The following is a 23,603-nucleotide window of genomic DNA, read 5'->3' on the forward strand; positions in this document are numbered from 1 at the left end:
CTGCTTGCAGGCACACACATGTATCTCTCCCTCTCTCTTTCTCTTTCTCTACCTTCCCCTACATTCATCATGATGTATTTTTCCTCAGCATCCAAATCTCAACAAGCCAACCCTCAGATTGGGATTGAGGTTTTAAGAAGATGACAAGTTTAGCAAGAAATAGTCAATTCCCTCTCTTAAAGACAAAATAATCATAATTAGGCTACTTGTTAAGCACTGACTATGTGCCAAGCCCAGTTCTAAGCGCTGGGGTAGATACAAGGTAATCAGATTGGACAAGGTAATCCTTGTCCCACATGGGGCTCACGCTCTTAATCCATCCCCATTTGAGGGAACTGAGGCCCAGAGAAGTGAAAAGACTTGCCCAAGGTCACACAGCAGACATGTAGTAGAGCCAGGATTAAAAGCAAAGTCCCTCTGACTCCCAGGCCCATGCTCTACCCACTCAGGCATGCTGCTTCCCATAATGTCATCCTCCACCTACTTGCTCTGATGGTTTTTCAGCTTCCCAACTAAAGCAAAACACCATCTGTACCCACCTCCATTTTAAATTTTCAGTTCATTTGCAAGGCTTCCCTTTTGGACATTAGACAGGGCTCTGCCATACTCTAAGGCTGGTGTTTTTCAGACCTTTGTTGCTACCAAGTCCCAAGTCCCTGGAGGCCCATTACACCTTTCACGGCTTTTCGGCTTTTAGTTCGGGAAAATCGAATGCTGGCTTTGGCCAAAAATTGGCTTGAAACAGTGTAACAAACATTGAAAAAGCTTGATGTTAAAACTGCAAGGAGTTGGGGAATTCAGTGACAGATCAATCCGACACCAGCTAATAAGACTATAATTCCAATTACTCTCTCTTCTCTTGGCTGTTTGTTTGTATGCCACTTCTTCCCTCCCTCCCTTCCCCACCCTGTTCTCTACTTTCCTCTGGGTATTCCCTCTTGTTGCTTTCTAATAAGCCCAACTGTGAGTTTTGAGTCACACATGCATTCAACCACTCTCATCACAAATAAGAAGCCTACCCAATCCCAAATTCACAGATGGTCAAGCCAGGGCCCTGGGAAATTACTCTCAGGGCCAGAATAAGGGGCGGCTGGAACTTTCTGTCATGGGGGTGGAATGAAACTTTGAGCAGGAGAATGTTACCTTTGAGCATGGTTACTAGTCAATTTCAGCTTCTCACTCCAAATGTCTCCTGTTAGAACCCAGCACTTTTAAGGTTAACCTTCTCTCTCTACCTCAACTTCATTTATCTCTGCACAGTCGCCTTTATCCTAACTCTGGCCTGGAATGCCCTCCCTACCCAAATCTGACAGACAATTATTCTCCCATTACTTCAAAGCCTTATTGAAGGCACATCTCCTCCAAGAGGCCTTCCCTGATTAAAACCCCTTTCCCCTTCCCCCAGTCGCTTCTGCATTGCCCTGACTTGCTTCCTTTATTCATCCCTCCTCCCAACCCCACAACACTTGGGACACTGCCCCTGTCCCACATAGGGCTCACAGTCTTAATCCTCATTTGACAGATGAGGAAACTGAGGAGGCCCAGAGTAGTGACGTGACTTGCACAAGGTCACACAGCAGACAGGTGGTAGAGTGGGATTAGAACCCATGACTTTATGACTCCCGGGCCCGTGCTCTAGGCATTATGCCGTGTTGCTTCCATATATGTATGCTTCCATGTACTGCACTAAGCACTTCCAAACACTATGCTACTTGCTGGGGTGGATTGAAGCAAATTGAGTTGGACATGGTCCCTGTCCCATGTAAGGTTCACAGTCTTAATCCCCATTTTACAGATGAAGAAACTGAGGCACAGGGAAGTCAAGAGGCTTGCCCAAGGACACACAGCAGACAAGTGGCAGAGCTGGGATTGGAACCCACAACCATCTGACTCCTGGGTCCATGGTCTAACCACCAAGCCATGTTGTACTGTACTCTCCCAAGTGCTTAGTACATGTTCTGCACACAATAAGTGCTCAATAAATACAGTTGAATGAATGAAATGAATGAATAGTCTGGGAAGAGTTGGAAATCACTGGCCAAGATTGGTCAGAAGTGAATGTTTCCAGGAGAAGGCGGTGGTCGACGGTGTTGAAGGCAGCTGAGCAGTCAAGGAGTATTAGGATGGACTAGAGGCCATTGTATTTGGCAAGAAGGAGGTCATTGGTGACCTTGGAGAGGGCAGTTTCTGTGGAGTTAAGGGGGCGGAAGCCAGATTCTAGTGGGTCAAGGAGTGAATTGTAGGGGAACAAATTGAAACAGCAGGTGAAGACAACTCACTCAAGGAGTTTGCAAAAGAAAGGTTGGCGGGAGATGAGATAATAACCGGAGGGAGCCATGGCACATAATAAATGCTTAATAGTATCATTACAAAAATATTGATTGAATGGACTTGCTATGCTATTTCAAAAGCTAAATTTGTCTAAATAAGATGAATGTAAATTTGTCTAAATAAGATACCATGAATACACTGTACCATGGTTCAGTAACTGGGAAAATTGTGGAAATATATTGTTGGAGGAACTTTTAATCATCCCCTGGACTATTTCATCTCTGTGAAAATATGCCTTGTCAGTAGCTGGAATTCCAAAGTGGAAAATTGCATATTTTAGGTAGCTACACTAGGTGGCGATGTATACCTTAAGAAAAAATATTATGCAGTTATTTTCCCCAAGATTACATGCTAACAGAAGAGCAATTTTTCTCCCACTCACACAAGGTTTTTGTAGTTTTGGCAAATCAACCAGAGAGGAATTTGAAGCCAGAGGCTGTCTAAAGCACATTCTGGAGACATACAGCCCTACAATTTGTCTCTATTCATTGCTGAATTGTACTTTCCAAGATCTTAGTACAGTGCTTTGCACACAGTAAGCACTCAATAAATACAATTGAATGAATGAATGAACAGGCATAGAACCTACTACAACCCACTCCTCACACTCGGCTCCTCTAAGCCCCAGCTTCCTCCCAGTGCCCTGATTTCATCTCAGGCCAGACCACCACCCTCTCCACCTTTAAAGCATTATTAGGGTCACATCTCCTCCCAGGGGGTTTTCCCGTTTAAACCCCCTTTTACCTGGCTCCCGCTCCTTTCAGCGTTTTCTGTTGATGTGCTTGTTCATTTGGTATTTGTTAAATGCTAAGTACGTGCCAGGCACTGCACTAAGCACTGGGATAGATATAAGTTCCCCTCTCAGGGTCGCACCTGGAGAGTTTCTAGTAATCTACCAGTCTCGGCTACGGGAGGGAGAGTCAAGCAGAGCCTACCCATTCCATTCCTGGCTTGGTCAGTGGTTAACAAGTGGTAGGCAATCTGCTACAAGTCAAAACTCACCCATGTTGGGCAGCAGAGGCATGGAAGAGAATCAAGGGCGAAGACAAGTTTATTGTGCGGAAGGCAGCAATGATAAACCACTTCCATATTTTTACCAAGAAAACTCAGTGGATACGCTACCAGAAGGATTGCAGATGGGGAGCAGGGTGTTCTGGGAGAGATATGTCCAGTGTGTCGCTATGGGTCGGAAACAACTTGACGACATAACACAAGACAAGATGCAAGTTAATCAGTTTGGACCCAGGCCATGTCCCATATGTAACTCACAGTCTCAATCCCCGTTTTACAGATGATGTAACCGAGACACAGAGAAGCTAAGTGACTAACCCAAGGTCACACAACAGGCAAGTGGCAGAGCAAGGATTAGAATCCAGCTCCCTCAGATGCCCAGGCCTGCGCTCTATCCACTGGACCATGCAGCTTCTCCTGCACTTGGAGAGTGCAATACAGCAGAGTTGATAGAAGTCCGTATACTTGAATATGTGGCCTTTGAGCATTAGCTATTCACCCCACCTTCAACCCTCAGCCCCACAGCAGTTATGGACATATGTTTAAATTATATATTATAAATTATTTATATTAATGTCTCTTTCCCCCAATCGGCTGTGAGTTTGTTGTGAGCAGGGAATGTATCTGTTACAGTGATGTATCATACTCTCCCAGGCGCTTAGTACATTGCTCTGCACATAGTAAGTGCCCTATAAATGCCACTGATGATGATGACATAATAGATTTAAATTGATCAAAGGAGTCTTTCCTAAATCAAGTGGGCTTCCACTAGAGTTGGTCTTTTCATTATTGACTTCTGATCCTGGAAAGCCTGAGGCTCCTTCTGCACGAGACCAAACTAAATCAATGGTATTTATTGAGTGCTTACTGTATGTGAAGTACTGTACTAAGTGCTTGGGAGAATACAGTCAAACAGGGTTGGTAGACAAGTAGAGTCTACCACTCTCTGGCACGTAGTTAGTGTTTAACAAATACCATAATAAATGAACAAGCAAATCAACAGACAATGAGCTTCTAGAGGGGGAGACAGATTTACTATAAATTATGAATATGTAAATAAGTGCTGTTAGGCTGAGGGTGGTGTGAATATGGAGTGTTTCTGGTATTTAAGTGCTTACTATGTACTAAGCACTTGGGTAGACAGAAGATAACCTGGTTCACAGGTACAGTGTAGTTATTTGTAATTATTCAGCCTCACCAAATTGTCAGCCATACACAAACCTTACTTTGGTATGTGTATGTTAACTTGAAAAGTGAAAATATTCACCTAAAAATACTATATCAGTATCATCATAAGTGGTAATTATTGAGTGCTTACTATGTGCAGAGTTCCAAACAAAGCGTTTGGTAGAATACAGTACAACAGAGTTGTCAGACATGTTCCCTGCCCAACACAAGTTTAATGTGTGGAAAGCTAATCATTTTTCTAGCCCCTGCAGCATTCATTCATTCATTCAATAGTATTTATTGAGCGCTTACTATGTGCAGAGCACTGTACTAAGCGCTTGGAATGAACAAGTCGGCAACAGATAGAGACAGTCCCTGCCCTTTGACGGGCTTACAGTCTAATCGGGGGAGACGGACAGATAAGAACAATGGCAATAAATAGAGTCAAGGGGAAGAACATCTCGTAAAAACAGTGGCAACTAAATAGAATCAAGGCGATGTACATTTCATTAACAAAATAAATAGGGTAATGAAAATATATACACTTGAGCAGGCGAGTACAGTGCTGAGGGGATGGGAAGGGAGAGGGGGAGGAGCAGAGGGAAATGGGGGAAAAGAGGGTTAAGCTGCAGAGAGGTGAAGGGGGGGCGGTAGAGGGAGTAGAGGGAGAAGGGGAGCTCAGTCTGGGAAGGCCTCTTGGAGGAGGTGAGTTTTAAGTAAGGTTTTGAAGAGGGAAAGAGAATCAGTTTGGCGGAGGTGAGGAGGGAGGGCATTCCGGGACCGCGGGAGGACGTGGCCCAGGGGTTGACGGCGGGACAGGCGAGACCGAGGGACGGTGAGGAGGTGGGCGGCAGAGGAGCGGAGCGTGCGGGGTGGGCAGTAGAAAGAGAGAAGGGAGGAGAGGTAGGAAGGGGCAAGGTGATGGAGAGCCTCGAAGCCTAGAGTGAGAAGTTTTTGTTTGGAGCAGAGGTTGATAGGCAACCACTGGAGGTGTTTAAGAAGGGGAGTGACATGCCCAGATCGTTTCTGCAGGAAGATGAGCCGGGCAGCGGAGTGAAGAATAGACTGGAGCGGAGCGAGAGAGGAGGAAGGGAGGTCAGAGAGAAGGCTGACACAGTAGTCTAGCCGGGATATAACGAGAGCCTGTAACAGTAAGGTAGCTGTTTGGGTGGAGAGGAAAGGGCGGATCTTGGCGATATTGTAGAGGTGAAACCGGCAGGTTTTGGTAACGGATAGGATGTGTGGGGTGAACGAGAGGGACGAGTCAAGGATGACACCGAGATTGCGGGCCTGCGGGACGGGAAGGATGGTCGTGCCATCCACGGTGATGGAGAAGTCTGGGAGTGGACCGGGCTTGGGAGGGAAGATGAGGAGCTCAGTCTTGCTCATGTTGAGTTTTAGGTGGTGGGCCGACATCCAGGTGGAGACGTCCTGGAGGCAGGAGGAGATGCGAGCCTGAAGGGAGGGGGAGAGGACAGGGGCGGAGATGTAGATCTGCGTGTCATCTGCGTAGAGATGGTAGTCAAAGCCGTGAGAGCGAATGAGTTCACCGAGGGAGTGAGTGTAAATGGAGAACAGAAGAGGGCCAAGAACTGACCCTTGAGGAACTCCAACAGTTAAAGGATGGGAGGGGGAGGAGGCTCCAGCGAAGGAGACCGAGAATGACCGGCCAGAGAGGTAAGAGGAGAACCGGGAGAGGACAGAGTCCGTGAAGCCAAGGTGAGATAAGGTATGGAGGAGGAGGGGATGGTCGACAGTGTCAAAGGCAGCAGAGAGGTCAAGGAGGATTAGAATGGAGTAGGAGCCATTGGATTTGGCAAGAAGGAGGTCATCGGTGACGTTAGAGAGAGCAGTCTCGGTAGAGTGGAGGGGACCGAAACCAGATGGAAGCCAGATGGAAGCCAGACGGAAGCATGGCTTAGTAGAGTCAGAAGGACCTGGGTTCTAATTCTGGCTCTGCCTCTTGTCTGCTCGGTGACTTTGGGCAAGTCACTTATCTTTTCTTTCCCTCAGTTACCTCATATGTAAAATGGGGGATTAGGACTGGGAGCCTCTTGTTGGATAGGGACTATATGCAACCTGATTAGTTTCTATCTACCCCAGTGCTTAGTACCGTGCCTGGCACATAGTAAGCATTTAACAAATCCCATAAAACCAACAAAATTGACTCAGTGTATTCACTCTCTTAATTGCTTCCTCCACATAATTCCTCCACCACCATCACCAGTTTTGGAGGAGGAGTTAACTGATCTTAGTGCTGTCATTTACCTCACTGATGTCACCAAGACCTTCCAACTCCCCAGCTCCCATCTGCCCTTCCCAATCCTCACTTTCCCCTTCCCCTTTCCCACCCAGCTCTTTCCCTCACTTTCCTCCATCCCCTCCCCTCCTCCCCCCCACCAAGAATCCCACTTTACCAGCACCAATCCTCATCCCCTTCCCCTTGCACTGTTCCCCACCAAACCCCTTCCTTCCAACCCCTCCCGTTACCTCCTCCCCACCCACATCCCATCCAAATTCTCCTGTCTCTTCTCCACCCCTCATCCCCCTCTCCCCACCCAGGTCCCCACCATCTCATTCCCATCCAAACCCTCCCCACCCCCTGCACCCTTCCCCCTCTCTCCCCTCCCTCCACAGCTGCTGCCAAGTGTGGCCTATGGAATCCCTGTACATTATAGGTAAGCTCCCTTTCATTCTTGACCTGTTCCTTTCCCGCTCTCTCCTCCTCCTCGCCCTTACCGAGACCTGGCTCACCCCAGAGGACACAGTCTCTTCTGCTGCTCTCTCCAGGAGTGGTCTCTCCTTCTCCCACTCCACCAGACTCACTAGGAAAGGAGAAAGCGTTGGCTTCCTTCTCGCACCCCAATGCCCCTTTCACACTATCCCTCTTCCCCCTTCCCTCTCCTTCCCTTCCTTTGAAGCCTATATTATTTGCCTCTACCACTCCCTCCAGATTCTTGTAGCTGTCATCTACTGTCCCCCTGGTCCCACCTCCAACTTCTTTAACCACATTGACCTCTTTCTCACCTTCCTTCTCTCCTTTTCCTTGCCCACTCTGATCCTTGGAGACTTCAACAGCCACATGGATGTACCCAGTGACTCTTTTGCCACCGCCTTCTATCACTCCTTGACTCTGTCAACCTCCTGCTCCACCACACCTCGCCCACTCACCAACTTGGACACCCTCCATCTCATCATCTGTTACTGCTGCACTATCTCCACCCTCACCAACTCTGAAATCCCTCTCTCTGACCATAACCTTCTCACGTGCATTGTTTCTCATACTCCCCCCACCAATAAATCTGTATTACTCCCCCACAGAGACCTCCACTCTCTTGACTCCATCCATCTCTCTCAAAGTATCACGCTGTACCTTGCTCCCTGTCCTCTCTACCCACTCTTGTTGATCAGATTATTGCTCTCAACTCCACCCTCTCTGCTCAACTCAACTCACTTGCTCCATTTTCCCTTTGTCGCTCTTGCTCCACTAACCACAGCCCTGGATCACTGCCACTGTCCGCCTCCTTCGCTCTTATGCTCGAGCTGCTGAATGCTGCTGGTGAAAGTCTAAGCACCAAACCGACCTTGTTCACTGTAAATTTTTCCTTTCCTGCCTTAACTCTGCCCTCTCCTCTACCAGACAAAACTATATTTCTTCCCTCATCGAGGCCCATGGCCATCACCCCCGCCAATTGTTTTGGACATTTAACTCTCTCTTCAGGCCCCCCGTTCCTCCCCCTCCCCCAACAATCTGGCCACCTACTTCACTGTGAAAAATTAACACCATCAGGTCTGAGCTCCCAAAAGTCACCCCTCCCACTTCTCCATCCCCACCTCTCAACCCTCTCTACTACTTTTCCATCCTTCCCAGCAGTATCTTCAGAGATCTCCTCCCTCCTCTCAAGTGCCACCTCCTCCACCTGTGCCTTGGACCCCATTCCTGCTCATCTTATAAAAGCTATCACCCCCCCCCTTCCCTCATCCCCTCCTTACCTTCCATCTTTCACCATTCACTCTCCAACGGCTTCTTCCCCTCTGCCTTCAAACATGACCATGCCTCCCCCATCCTAAAAATACCCTCTCTTGACCCCACTTCCCCTTCCAGTTATTGTCCTATCTCCCTCCTACCCTTCTTTTCCAAACTCCAAGGATGACATCTACACTCACTGCCTTGAATTCCTCAGATCCAGTTCTCTCCTGGACCCCCTCCAATCTGGCTTCTGTCCCCTCCAATCCACCGAAACTGCCCTCTCAAAGGTCACCAACGACCTCCTTCTTGCCAAATCCTATGGCTCCTAATCTATCCTCTTTGACCCTTCAGCTGCCTTTGACACTGTTGACCATCCCCTTCTCCTCAACACTTTATCCAACCTTGGCTTCACGAACTCTGTCCTCTCCTGGTTCTTCTTATCTCTCTGGCTGTTCATTCTAGGTCTCCTTTGCGAGCTCCTCCTCCCCTTCCCACCCACTAACTGTAGGGGTTCCTCAAGGCTCAGTTCTTGACCCCCTTCTGTTCTCCATCTATATATACTCATTCCCTTGGCCAACTCATTCGCTCCTACAGCTTCATCTATCATCTCTACTCAGATGACACCCAAATCTACACCTCTTCCCCTGTTCTTTACCCCTCCCTCCAGGCCTGTATCTCCTCCTGCCTTCAGGACATCTCCACCTGGTTGTCCACCCACCACCTCAAACTCAACATGTCCAAGACTGAACTCCTTATCTTCCCTCCCAAACCCTGTCCTCTCCCTGACTTCCCTGTAACTGTGGATGGCACTACAAGCCCAACCCGTCTCACAGGCCTGCAACCCCGGTGTCATCCTTGACTCTGCTGTGTCATTCACACCACATATCCAATCTGTCACCAAAACCTGCCAGTCTCACCTTCACAACATCACCAAGATCCACCCTTTTCTCTCCATCCAAACTGCTACCTTGCTGGTACAAGCTCTCATAATATCCCTACTGGATTATTGCATCAGCCTCCTCTCTGATCTCCCATCCTCCTGTCTCTCCCCACTCCAGTCTATACTTGATTCTGCTGCCTGGATTAACTTTCTACAAAAACACTTAAGACATGTCACTACCCTCCTCAAAAATCTCCAGTGGTTACCTATCAACCTTTGCTTGAAGCAAAATCTCCTCACTACTGGCTTCAAAGCTATCCATCACCTTGCACCCTCCTACTTCACCTCCCTTCTCTCCATCTATAGCCCACCCCACACACTCCGCTCCTCTGCCGCTGCTCGCCTCCTCACTATGCCTCGTTCCTGCCTGTCCTGCCATCAGCCCCTGGCCCATGGCCTACCCCTGACTGGAATGCCCTCCGTCCTCACATGCTTCAAACTATCTCTCTTCCCCTCTTCAAAGCCCTACTGAGATCATCTCCTCCAGGAGGTCTTCCCAGACTGAGCCTTCCCTGTCCCTCTGCCCCTCCTCCCCTCCCCATTCCCCCTACTCCCTCCCTCTGCCCTACCCCTTTCTCGTCCCCATAGCACTAGTGTATATTTGTATGTATTATTTATTACTTCCATTTGCTAGAGAAGCAGCATGGCTCAATGGAAGGAGCATGGGCTTAGGAGTCAGAGGTCATGGGTTCTAATCCCGGCTCCGTCACCTGTCAGCTGTGTGACTTTGGGCAAATCACTCAACTTCTCGGTGCCTCAGTTACCTAATCTGTAAAATGGGAATTAAGATTGTGAGCCTCACATGGGACAACTTGATTACTCTGTATCTACCCCAGCACTTAGAACAGTGCTTGGCACATGGTAAGCACTTAACAAATACCAACATTATAATAATTATTACTACCTATGATTCTGTTTATCTTGATGGTATTGATGCCTGACTTCATGTTTTGCTTTGTTGTCTGTCTGCCTCTTTTAGACTGTGAGCCCATTGTTGGGCAGCAATTGTCTCCATCTGTTGCCCGAATGGTACATTCCAAGTGCTTAGTACAGTGCTCTGCACATAGCAAGTGCTCAGTAAATACGATTGAATGAATGAATGAACTTATGTCCATACTTCTAATTTATTTGTTTATGTTAATGTCTTTCCTCCCCTCTAGACTGTAAACTCGCTGTGGGCAGGTAACGTGTCTGTTTATTGTTCTATTTTACTCTCTTAGTAATAATAATAATAATAATAATAATGGCATTTGTTGAGCACTTACTATGTGCACAGCACCGTTCTAAGCGCTGGGGGGAATACAAGGTAATCAGGTTGTCCCACATGGGGCTCACAGTCTTAATCCCCATTTTATAGATGAGGTAACTGAGGCACATAGAAGTTAAGTGACTCTCCCAAAGTCACACAGCTGACAAGTGGTGGATCCAGGATTAGATCCCACAACCTCTGACTCCCAAGCCCGTGCTCTTTCCACTGATCCAAGCTGCTTAAGTGCTCAGTACAGTGCTCAAAAATTATGATTGAATGAATGAACTATGTCTCCCATTTATCTCTCCTCTACAGGGCTACTCGGTTGATGAGCAAGCAGCAGAACGAGCCCGTTGGGAAGAGGCTTCCAAAGACACAATCAAGAAAACGACGAAGCCGTGCCCTCATTGTCAAATTCCGGTAGAGAAAAATGGTGAGTCTGCAGTAAAGGATACAGGGATCTTAACCAGTTCTCCAGTTAGCTAGATCTCCAGTGTCCTTGCCAAACCCTGCCTCGAGGGAAGATCTCCCTGTAACCTAGTCCTCTAGCCTATAAACTCACTGTGGGCAGGAAATGTGTCTGTTTATTGTTATATTGTAATAACAACAATAATAATAATAATGGTATTTGTTAAGTGCTTACTATGTGCCAAGCAGTGTTCTAAGCACAGGGGTAGAAACAAGGTTATCAGCTTGTCCCACATGGGCTCACAGTCTCAATCCCCATTTTACAAATGAGGTAACTGAGGTCCAGAGAAGTTAAGTGACTTGCCCAAAGTCACACAGCTGACAAATGGTGGAGCCAGGATTAGAACCTCTGACTCCCAAGCCCATGCTTCTTCCACTAAACCACGCTCTCCCAGGTGCTTAATACAGTGCTTTGCATTCAGTAAACACTCAGTAAATTCAATTAAATGAATGAATGCAGTACTCCTTGGTTTAGATGGCAGGTGCATATGCACAAACTGACTCCACCTTATGCCATTTGTTAACTGTAGGGTTTGTTAAGCACTTAATATGTGCCAAGCAAGATAATCAGGTCAGACACTAATCCCCATCTCATATGGGAGATTGCAAGTAGGAGGGAGACCAGGTATCAAATCACCATTTTATAGATAGGGACACTGAGATACAGAGAAATTAAGCTCCCACAGCAAACAAGATGTGGAGCCCAGCATTAGAAACAAGGCCTTCTTTTTTATCCCTTCTCTTACAGGCCAGGGAGTCAGAAGAACCTGCGTTCTAATCCTTTGCTCTGCCACTTGGTTGTTGTGTGACCTTGGTCAAGTCATTCAACTTCTCTGTGCCTTAGTTACCTCATCTGTAAAATGGGGATTGAGATTGGGAGCACTATGTGGGACATGCACTCTGTCTATGTGGGACGTACAGACTGGCAGAGATGCACGTTGCCAAAGTCCTGGCACTAAATTCTGGACACAGTCATCTCCTGATCTTCCCTATTGTTTTTGCTCTACTTATCTCTACAGACCAGCTAGTATCATGAGTTAGAATCCTGAATTACCCAATATTGATATATTCAGCAGATCTGATCCCTGTTAGCCTATCGCCACTGCATTAGTGACTACCAGATGATAGAAAATTGTCCATGAATTGTAAGCTTTGGGCAGCATTTATCTATATATAACATTAATGATTTCTCTGTCTTTTGAGAGTCATTATAAAGAGAGTCTACAGTATTTCCATTTGGTTCCCATGCAATTCCTTGCCCTTGGGGTGATTCTGTCCTGCTCCTGTCATTTCCATTCAGTTCAACTCTTTTCATAATGTTGACATCCCTCATCTCTAAAATGATGGCTCAATTCATCATGTACCACTAAGCTTTACACAGCATCATTTCAAGTGATAATTGGGTTTAGATATGTCCCTAAAGATCAGTTTATTCATAGCACTTTGCAAGTAAAATTCAGTTTAAAACATTACAACCTTTTGGAGATAAGATTTGTACTTTATGCTGAATTATTTCAAAGTACTTCAGGGAATAATTATATCCAGTTTTATTCTTCATTTAATTCACAATGAATTCTCAATGAGTAACAAAATTTTGCAGCATTAACAGGGCTCTGAATTCACCAGAAGTGTTTTAAGTGTTTTTTAGGGCAGGTCTCAACTGATAATGTGGAAGAAACAACTGGGCATTTATTGGAATGATTCCATCAAAATTCCCACACAAAACACTTTTCTGAATCAGGGAGGTAGCCCGGCTTAGTGGAAAGAGCAAGGGCTGGGAGTCAGAGGACCAGGGTTCTAATCCTGACTCTGCTACTCTTCTGCTGTGTGATCTTGGGCAAATCACTTAACTTCTCCGTGCCTCAGTTACTTCATCTGAAAATGGGACTGTGAACCCCCATGTAGGACACAGACAATGTCCAACCTTGTATGTATCCCACTGCTCAATATGAGACAAGTCCCTTGAAAAAAAATCATTCAAGAGAATCAGTGCTCTGCACAAAATAAACTCAATTTGAAAACTGTGTAGGATTGATCCTATTTAAAATGCCAGTGTCTTTTCTGAAAACCTACTATAAAAGATAGAGCTCAACTAAAATACTGTAGACAGCACACAATCATGACTCATGTTTTCTGTATCCTCAAGAAAAATTATAACCTTCACTGAAGTCTTAACACTACACAGTGATTGATCTTCAATTGAATGTGCAGCACTTAAATGGCCTTACAGTCTTCTCCAAGAAAACTACTTTGAAAAGGGACACCAGTCATGCCTTAAATCCTATGGGCAGGGAATGTGTCTTCCCACTCTATCAGACTGTGCTCTCTCAAGCACTTAGTACAGTGCCTTCCCCCAAATTAACCCTCTTTTCTCTGGCTCGTTCTTCCTTCTGCATCATCTGTGCCCTTGGGAATCTGATATTGGCCCCAACCTCAACTCCATAGCACTTATGTACATTTCTTTAAATTATATATTACCAATTATGTATTTATTTACATTAATGTCCATCTCCCTCTCTAGACTATAAGCTCTCTATGGGCAGGGAATGGGCTTGCTAATTCTCTTGTACTCCGAAGTGCTTAGTAAAGTGCTCTGCACAAAGTAAGTGCTCAATAAATGCTATTGATTAATTGAATGATTGCTCTGCGCACACTAAGCACTCAATAAATATAGTAGATTGATGATTGATTAAATTTGAAAATGAGGTAGCAAAGAATAGTGAGATCTGTTTTAAGAGCAAATAATCCCTGAAACATGAGATGTAGTACAGAACAACCCTCTGTGTTCACAAAACAAATTCTTACAGTCTTTTCATTCATTCATTCAATCGTATTTATTGAATGCTTTCTGCATATAGAGCACTGTACTAAGCACTTGGGAGAGTACAATAAATACAGACCCTCCTCACAATGAGCTTACAATTTAGAGTGGAGGAGACAGACATTAATACAAATAAATAAATTACAGATAAGTACATAAGTACTATAGGGCTAGGAGAGAGCAAAGGTGGCAAGTCAGGGCATTGCTGACGGAAGTGGGAGAAGAGGAAGGGGGGTGCTTAGGAAAGGCCTCTTGGAGGAGATGTGCCTTCAGTAAGATTTTGAAGGAGGGGAGAATAATTGTCTATTGGATTTGAGGAGGGAAGGCATTCCAAGCCAGAGGCAGTACGTGGGTGAGGGTTTAGCGATGAGATAGATGAGACTGAGGCATATTGAGAAGGTTAGCATTAGAGGAGCAAAGCGTGGTGTGGGCTGGATTGTAGTAGGAGAGAAATAAGGTGAGGTAGGAGGGGACAAGATGATTGAGTAGTTTAAAGCTAATGGTAAGGGGTTTTTGTTTGATGCGGAAGTGAATGGGTGACCACTGGAGTTTTTTGAGGAGTGGGGTGACATGTCCTGAATGTTTTTGGAGAAAAATGACCTGGGCAGCAGAATGAAGTTTGAATTGGAGTGGGGAGAGATAGGAGGCTGGGAGGTCAGCAAGGAGGCTGATGTAGTTATCCCGGTTGGGATAGGATAAGTGATTGTACTACCATGGTAGCAGTTTGGTTGGTGTTTTATAATGAAGAATGGATTCTGAGTGATACCTGCACCTTCCAATAATAATAATAATGATAATAATAATAATAATAATGGCATTTGTTAAGCGCTTACTCAGTGCCAAGCACAGTTCTAAGCGCTGGATGAATGAAGCATATTAAAAAAAAAGAAAAGCAAGATCTACTCAGATGCATTCAGTCCCTATCCTTCTTATCAGTCTTAGCAGTTAATTGATGGACTAGAAGGTGGTCATGTAAATGAGAAGCAGCGTGGCTCAGTGGAAAGAGCACGGGCTTTGGAGTCAGGGCTCATGAGTTCGAATCCCAGCTCTGCCACTTGTCAGCTGTGTGACTGTGGGCAAGTCACTTCTCTGTGCCTCAGTTCCCTCATCTGTAAAATGGGGATTAAGATTGTGAGCCCCACGTGGGACAACCTGATTCCCCTATGTCTACCCCAGCGCTTAGAACAGTGCTCGGCACATAGTAAGCGCTTAACAAATACCAACATTATTATTATTATTATGTAAATTCATTCAATAGTATTTATTGAGCACTTACTATGTGCAGAACACTGTACTAAATGCTTGGAATGTACAATTTGGCAACAGATAGAGACAGTCCCTGCCCAGTGACGGGCTTACAGTCTTATCCGGGGAGAAAGACCGACAAAAACAAGACAACATAATCACAATAAATAGAATCAAGGGGATGTACACCTCATTAACAAAATAAATAGGGTAATAAAAATATATACAAATGAGCAAATGAGCACAGTGCTGAGGGAAGGGAGAAGGGAGGGGGGAGGAACAGAGGGAAAGGGGGCTTAGCTGAGGGGAGGTGAAGAGGGGAAGGGGGAGGGAGCAGAGGGTGGAGGGGGAGCAAAGAGGGAGAAGAGGGAAAAGGGGAAGCTCAGTCTGGGAAGGCCTCTTGGAGGAGGTGAGCCTCTCAGAAGGGCTTTGAAGAGGGGAAGAGAGTTAGTTTGGTGGAGATGAGGAGGGAGGGCATTCCAGGACATCGGTAGAACATGGTCCAGAGGTCAATGGTGGGGTAGGCGTGAACGGGGGACAGTGAGGAGGTGAGCCGCAGAGGAGCGGAGCATGTGGGGTGGGCAGTAGAAAGAGAGAAGGGAGGAGAGGTAGGAGGGAGCAAGGTGATGGAGAGCCTTGAAACCCAGAGTGAGGAGTTTTTGTTTCATGCAGAGGTTGATAGACAACCACTGGAGGTTATTAAGGAGGGGAGTGACATGCCCAGAGCCTTTCTGCAGGAAGATGATCCAGGCAGCGGAATGAAGAATGGACTGGAGTAGGGAGAGACAGGAGGAAAGGAGATCAGAGAGAAGGCTGACACAATAATCCAGCCGGGATATTATGAGAGCTTGTACCAGTACGATAGCCGTTTGGATGGAGAGGAAGGGCGGATCTTGGTGATATTGTAAAGGTGAGACCGTCCGGCATTGGTGACGGATTGGATGTGTGGGGTGAATGAGAGAGCTGAGTCAAGGATGACACCAAGGTTGCGGGCTTGAGAGATGGGAAGGATTGTTGTACCGTCCAAGTGACAGGGAAGTCAGGAAGAGGACAGGGTTTGGGAGGGAAGATAAGGAGCTCAGATTTGGACATGTTGAGTTTTAGGTGGCGAGCAGACATACAGGTGGAGATGTCCTGAAGGCAGGGTGAGATAGAAGCCTGGAGGGAGGGGGAGAGAACAGGGGAGGAGATGTATATTTGGGTGTCACCTGCATAGAGATGATAGTTGAAGCTGTGGGAGTGAATGAGTTCACCAAAGGAGTGAGTATAGATGGAGAAAAGAAGAGGTCCAAGAACTGACCCTTGAGGAACCCCTATAGTTAGTGGATGGGAGGGGGAGGAGGAGCCCGCGAAAGAGACCAAGAATGAACGGCCAGAAAGATAAGAGGAGAACCAGGAGAGGATGGAGTCCGTGAAGCCAAGGTGAGATAGGCTGTGGAGGAGAAGGGGATGGTCGACAGTGTCAAAGGCAGCTGAGAGGTCGAGGAGTATTAGGATAGAGTAGGACCCAATGGATTTGGCAAGAAGGAGGTCATGGGTGACCTTTGAGAGAGCAGTCTCTGTAGAGTGGAGGGGATGGAAGCCAGATTGGAGGGGATCCAGGAGAGAGTTGGAATTGAGGAATTCAAGGCAGCGAGTGTAGACAACTCGTTCTAGGAAGTGCACATCTTTCAATCGATAGTCTGTACTGAGCACCTCCTGTGTGCAGACCACTGTACTAAGTGCTTGGGAATGTCCAGTATTGTGGGTATACATGAATACTTGTGTCATTTTCCTCTAGACTATAAACTCATTGTGGGGAGGAAGTGTGTCTGTTTATAGTATTCTCTCCTAAACGCTTAGTATTGTCCTCCACACACAGTAAGCATTTAGTAAATACAGTTGACTGACTGCCATATAGCCAAGGATCATGTCCTTCTTTCTGTCTCTCCAGGAGGATGCATGCATATGAAATGCCCACAGCCTCAGTGCAAATTTGAGTGGTGCTGGAACTGTGGATTGGAATGGAATCGCAACTGCATGGGAGATCACTGGTTTGACTAGACATGGAGTAAAATTAAGAGCAGTAAAGCTCTCCACTGGCAATCTTAATACTGGGATTGAGAGCACAAAACATCTATAGTTCTGTTGCTATTTGCTTAGTTTTCTTTCTCCCCTGAAAAAGCTGGTTCAACTGCAAGGGGTTTTTTTCCTAATAGTCTATCAGAGAGAATTATGGAAGAAATTCCATCTTTACATATCACTGGATAGATTTATGTAAGTGTTGCAGTATTGTTTACTGATGGCATTTCAACGTGACTGTTACTTCTGTGCCAAAAGGTAGTTGAGTGTAGTTTCATTTCTTGGTGGATTTTTTAGACTAGTGTTCCCCTTGAAACTAACTTCCTCTGGCTTCATTTATTCTATTTTAGCAGCAGTAACAATGGTTCGGTGAGCCAAGGATGTGTTTGGAGTGAACTCTTAGGTCCATTTTATACCACTGGGTTTGTTACAATTGAACTGCACTGGATTTTTTCTTAAAGATGTGTCTCTGTTTTGCTAACTAAAGCATTTTATACATTTCTTTGAGAGAATGCCATTGCACACAGAATTCTACAGTGTCCAAAGCAAGGGAAAAGCTGTTTGATAAATAGGTGTTTTGGCTGTCAAGAATTGCACCCATTAAACAACATTGTAAATTACCTGGTTAAAAAACATTTGCTGTCTTTAGTTTTTCACTGTAACAGCTAAAGATAGTTTAAAAGTCACTTTGAATGTAGACATGTTTTTAAGTTATAGGGTGAAAGCTCAACCCATTGTGAACGTTTAAACTAAGTTAGAAACTTGCAAACTTAAAGTGAGATTGGATTACAAACTGTAGTGTTACTAAGGCAGCATTATTTAAATACCAACTATGAAGTCAGGATATTCAAATATTCATATCATCAGATCTGATCACAAGAAATCTTCTTCAGGGTTTCCATGGACTTTTTGGTGCTAACACTGGGCAGAGAAAATGAAAAGGGAAAGGATAGGATGTTAAAGCTCTATCTTTGCTGCTGCACTGCCAACAAAATTGTTATTGACTTCGGAAAAAATGGATATTCTGCAGGGCAGAGCTATACCCACAAAGCAAAGCACCAAGGTGAGCATCTGAAACATGCTCACTGGAATCTGTGGCTTGACTAGACATCGTTAAAATTCCTGTAAAATAAACACAACCCAAAATTGCTCCAGAAGCAATCAATCCCATGAGAGAAAAATGTCTTGGTGATTTTTTAGAGTGAGTCACAAATTAGAAGATGATGAACTCTGTTGAGGGGTAGATCGTAGGTGGAAAAGTGGAAGAAAGAAAGAAAGCTAGAGAAAGAAAAGAGAGTCCTTGATTTTACAGGGACACTGTGTTGTTTGTAGAGCTGCCCTGAAGATTCAGAGATGACAGTTCCTTTGTTACTGCAGAGGCAATGTAATTAATTGTCCAAATGTCACTGTCTTGAGCCATCTGGGGCTGTTGGATATTTTCAGACAAGCACTTTAAAAAGGTTCTTTCATAATGTCTTTTGATTGGATTCTGGGGATCCAGTAGTCCCAGAATCATACCTCTTCCTGTCTCATAAACCCTATTGCTATGTCCAACAGGACAGAGCAAAAGAGAAGTTTCAAATCAAATACCTCCATGGTGAGAATTATCAAATGCAATCAAATAAAAATCTGTGGGCTGGAAAGCAAATTTCATCAGCACATGGTTCTCCAACAACATCAGATATAGTAATTCCATTAACATTCAGAAACATCTCATGGAGGTATTCTTTGGTGGTATTCTAGGTATTCTGTCCCAGAAGCCTTGACCAGATTTCTTGACTTGGGCCAAAGACCAGAATAAGGGTGACAGTGAAGCAGAGGAAAGTGAATAGAAGAGTTCTGGTAAGAGATTTGAGAATTAGAGAGAAAGAGATTGAGGAACAGAAATTTCTTTACATTCTTTCCATTTTGGGTTTCAAATTAGCTCTGAGGCAAGTCACCATTATCCTACCTGACTCAGTAACTTAGGTAAATGAAATCCCAGGACAGGAACACTGGCCTGACATTCAGCCCAAGGAGGCTGACATCAGGACACCCAAATATATTGGAGGTTAAAGCTTATTTATTCTGTGTCTGCAGAGGCACAGAGAGGGATAGTACTGTATTTTAGGGCACTGAGTTGCAGCTCTTGAGGCTTCTGCATTACTCTGGCTCCAGAAAAAAGACTGCAACAATTTATCTGTTTTTTAGATCAGGTTTCCGCTAGGCTCCGGTTTCCGAGTTGGGCTCTGGGATTGTTGACTCCCAGATCTGAAAATCCAGAGAGTAATCCAGAATCTTGGAAAGATTCTGAAATATCTCATGGGCACATGAATAATAAGCATGAGGCAAAAAGAGTTACTGGCCTCTTAATCATCACCAGGTGCTCTACATTGGATTGTGAATCATAAGTTCAGTTGGGCCTTTTGGTGCTTTTGGTGGGGAATGCCAAGCAATGTTAGGAACCAATGGGCAGACAGACAGGGACTGCGTAGTGACCACAATATGCTTTTGATAGAACCAAAACCTAATCCTTCCTGCCCAGGTGGGAGACTTGAGAGATGGTGGATGTGTGTTGAATGATGTTGCCTACGAACAGAACCAGTAGGGATTTGAGTTTGTTTCCTCCTTTCTCTTCCTAAAAATCAGCAGGTCTCCCATCAGGCCCCTAGGCAAGTGTCCAATTGCCTTCTGAGGTAGTCTGACACTGCTTATGACTAAAAGACCAACTTCTTTCAACTAGATTTTTTTGTCAATATCTCTAGCACCAATACTTTGTACCTTCCTATCAGGAGTAGATTAAGGGATTTGAACAGGATTGAACCACATCCTTAACTCAACTCCAGCAGTTTTCTTAGCTGTCTTGCTTGAGAATTTCACTTATACTGTTTTTCTTGACAATTCCTATTCAGGTTCAAAATGATGTCTCACCAACATTTTAAGAAAAAGAAACCACTACATGAATGTATCACAAGCACAATTATCTTCACACTGTCTGAATGTGCATGAACAATGTACCAAAGTGTTGAGCATTTCACAGTGTTCAGCAATAAAGGACTTGAAGATGATGTCTCTCTGTTTTCTCTGTCTTAAGTGAAAAGGATCTGTTAGGTCAGTAACAGATATAAGGAATATAAGGATATATAAGGAATATATCTCACTGGGAGGTGGTTTTTTGGCAAATGTTAGAATTTTGGTGTGGAACCACACTGCTAAGTAAGTCCCAAATTCTCATCCCAGTGTTGGAATTTCTGGAGGTTTGAAATTTGAAGCCCATGGAATGAATCCAATTCACAATGGCTCTTTAGCTTATCATTAATAATAATAATAATAATGCTGGTATTTGTTAAGCACTTAGTATGTGCCATGCACTGTTCTAAGCGCTGGGGTAGATACAAGGTAATTAGGTTGTCCACATGGGGCTCACGGTCTTCATCCCCATTTTACAGATGAAGTAACTGAGGCACAAAAAAGTTAAGCGATTTGCCCAAAGTCACACAGCTGACAAGCAGCAGAGGCGGGATTAGAACCCACGATCTCTGACTCCCAAGCCCGTGCTCTTTCTGCTAAACCTAACACAGCATTGTCATTATTTTTAATGGTATTTGTTAAGCACTTATTATATGCCATGCACTGTACTAAGTGCTGGGATAGATAAAAATAATTAGATTGGGTGCAGTCAAGGTCTCACAGAGGGCTCACAGTCTTAATCCCTATTTTACAGATGAGGTAACTGAGGTAAGTGACTTGCCCAAGGTCACACAGGAGTTGCCAGGAGGTGGTTATCCAATGGGTCAAATATTCTTCTGTCTCACCTATCTTGACTGAGGACTAAAATACCAAGACTGCAATAGAGATAAATTAATCTATTTTATAAGATTAAGTGATAGACATATGCCATAGGCCTTTTGTTGCATTGTATACCTATTAATAATGTTATACTTCCACCATCCAAGTGTCTTTTGTAGTTGTTTACAAGTGCAGGGAGCCATGCTGAGCACTGAGCAAAGCATATAAAACATACACAGTCCTCTCCTCTGGGAGCTCGCAGTATAAATCAGGATTCATCACCTAAGATAAGTATATAATTTATTCTTTATACTGTCTGTCTCCCCCTCTAGACTATAAGCTTGTTGTGCATTCCTGTTATGTTGGTGTGCTGAGCTCTCCCAAGCACTTAGTTCAGTGTGCCCTGCACACAGTAAGCACTCCATAAATATGATTTATTAATTGATGGATAATTCTACAACTGTACAATATCAAGAAAGCATATCAATTCCTCACATGACATTCTTATATTAGGTACATGTACTAGTGATCGTTGTTTTTGGAATGCTGTTGAGAATGAAAGGTGAGTTGTGAAAATTGTGTTAATGGAGAAGGAAATTTCAATAATGGCTGATTATCATCTCCCTGTTAGAAATGTTACGGTCTTTGAGGACAGGGATCATATTTTGTAACTCTTGCTTCAAATGTCGAGCACGCATTGGGTATTCTTATTAATACTGTTAATACTTGCTTTGATGCTGTCAATACTCCCAGTTCACCTAAGGAGTCTTCAGGGAGCAGAGGTGTTTGGTGAGGAAGTGTGAAGGACACGCAAGGCATATTCAACAGGAGCAATCTAGAAGGTGATGTGGAGATGGAAATAAGATAATCCCAAAGCAAGTGATGAGTAAAAATAAATGCCTAATTAATGAATGAATAAGAATAATAATGATGATGTGTCTATTTTACGTCAAGCATTACACTAAAGTGGAAAGATCCCAGGCTTGAGAGTGAGAAGACTTGGGTTCTAATCCCAGCTCCACCACTTGTCTGCTGTGTGACCTTGGGCAAGTCACTTCACTTCTCTCCCTCAGTTACCTCATCTGTATAATGGGGATTCAACACATGTTCTCCTCCTTGTGTATACTGTAGGGATAGAGATGGTGTCTGACCTGATAATGTTGTATTTTCCACAGTGCTTAGAACAGTGCTTGACACATAGTAAGCTTTAGAAATCCCCATATTATTACTACGTGACTTGAGCTCTGTTGGGCAAGGATATCAGGAGTACATGGCAAAGAAAGCTTCCCAGGCCCTTCTCAGATTTTCCCTCCTGTGGGTTTGCAGTAGAGCTGAAAGGCCAAAGCTGGTAGATCAGTCACATTTCCAGTTAGTATTAAAGCCTTTTTTCTAGTCATTGGGAGGGCCCTCAGGGCAGTGAGGGCCTCAACTAGTAGGGGGCAGGTGAAGGAGGGGAGAAGAGGAAAGCAAAGATAAAGTGGGACCCTCCCTCCTTGCTGACTAAGCAGGACTCACCAAGGAACTCTTCCCTGTGTCCCCTGGGCTGGCCCCTCTCAGCAGCTGTCCTGGGAGAAGATGGGGACAGGAGGACAAACCACCAGGCTCACAGGCCATATTCCCTCCATCTTCTCCCCATCTCCCAAGCCAACAGTTGTTCCTCTCTGGAGTCCTATTCACCAGGAGCAGTGAGACCTCTCAGCTATCAGTTTCTTCCAAGCTCTGAGCACATATGTGTGTGTGTGTGTGTCTAGAATATCCCACCCTAAAATAGCAGTGATATGCTTAACCAGTTCAAGGCCAACAAAGCAAACGGGACCCATTCACAGCTTACTGATGAAGGCAATCCTGTAAACTGGCCCACTCAAAATCCCAAAAGCTTCACCTTCCTGCCCAGGCAAAGTTCAAATAGAAAGGAGAAGAGGGAGGAATGAATGAAAGGAGGGGGGCTCAATCAATGAATGCTTGCCAAAGGGGAGGGGAAATGGAGGCTATCAAAGGAGTGCAGGGAAAGGTTGGGGAATAATAGAATAATGGTTTTAAGCACTGAATACTGTTTTTAAGCTCGAGCGTAAGGACAAGATAACCGAGTTGGACATAATCCCTGTCCCACACAGGGTTCATAGTCAATCCCCATTTTATAGATGAGGAAACTGAGACACACAGAAGTTAAGTGACTTGCCCAAGGTCACACAGCAGACAAGTGGTGGAAGAGGGATGACAAGCCATGATGTGACTCTCAGATCTGTGCAGTAACACCCAATCTACTCAAGTGGCCCTAAGAAAACCAGTTTTCACCTAGATAGCACCTCTGAGAGGCCCTGGGCCCAATTCCATCTTCTCCCTGAAATGCAGTTTCCTTATCAAGGTAGGTTTCTTTCCCCTCCCCATAGCACAGATGGGAGCCCTTGGTGGGTGAGTCAGTCAGTCAGTCAATTGTATTTATTGAGCACTTACCGTGTGCACAGCACTGTACTAAGCTCTTGGGAGAGTCCAATCAACAATATAACAGAGACATTTCCTGCCCACAGTGAGCTTACAGTCCTTTTGCCTGTGCCCACCTCTCAGGACAGAG

At 44.9% G+C, this 23,603-nt stretch overlaps 1 protein-coding gene and 1 non-coding gene across 2 annotated transcripts in view; both read left to right on the forward strand.

Moving 5' to 3' along the window:
* The window catches only part of PRKN (parkin RBR E3 ubiquitin protein ligase), a 1,416,888-nt gene extending 1,396,578 nt beyond the window's left edge, over positions 1 to 20,310 (forward strand). Inside the window, exons 11-12 of the mRNA XM_029058315.2 lie at positions 10,984 to 11,101; positions 17,136 to 20,310. Of these exons, the coding sequence (XP_028914148.1) occupies positions 10,984 to 11,101; positions 17,136 to 17,245 (228 nt within the window). The 3' untranslated portion in view covers positions 17,246 to 20,310. The remainder of the gene's footprint in view (positions 1 to 10,983; positions 11,102 to 17,135) is intronic.
* Positions 3,187 to 3,323, forward strand: LOC114809271. The gene has a single exon (XR_003757059.1). It is a non-coding gene; the product is annotated as a small nucleolar RNA SNORA7 (small nucleolar RNA).
* Positions 20,311 to 23,603: the final 3,293 nt, after the last annotated feature.

This window comes from Ornithorhynchus anatinus, chromosome 2 (genome assembly GCF_004115215.2).
Source record: "Ornithorhynchus anatinus isolate Pmale09 chromosome 2, mOrnAna1.pri.v4, whole genome shotgun sequence".
NCBI lineage: Eukaryota > Metazoa > Chordata > Mammalia > Monotremata > Ornithorhynchidae > Ornithorhynchus > Ornithorhynchus anatinus.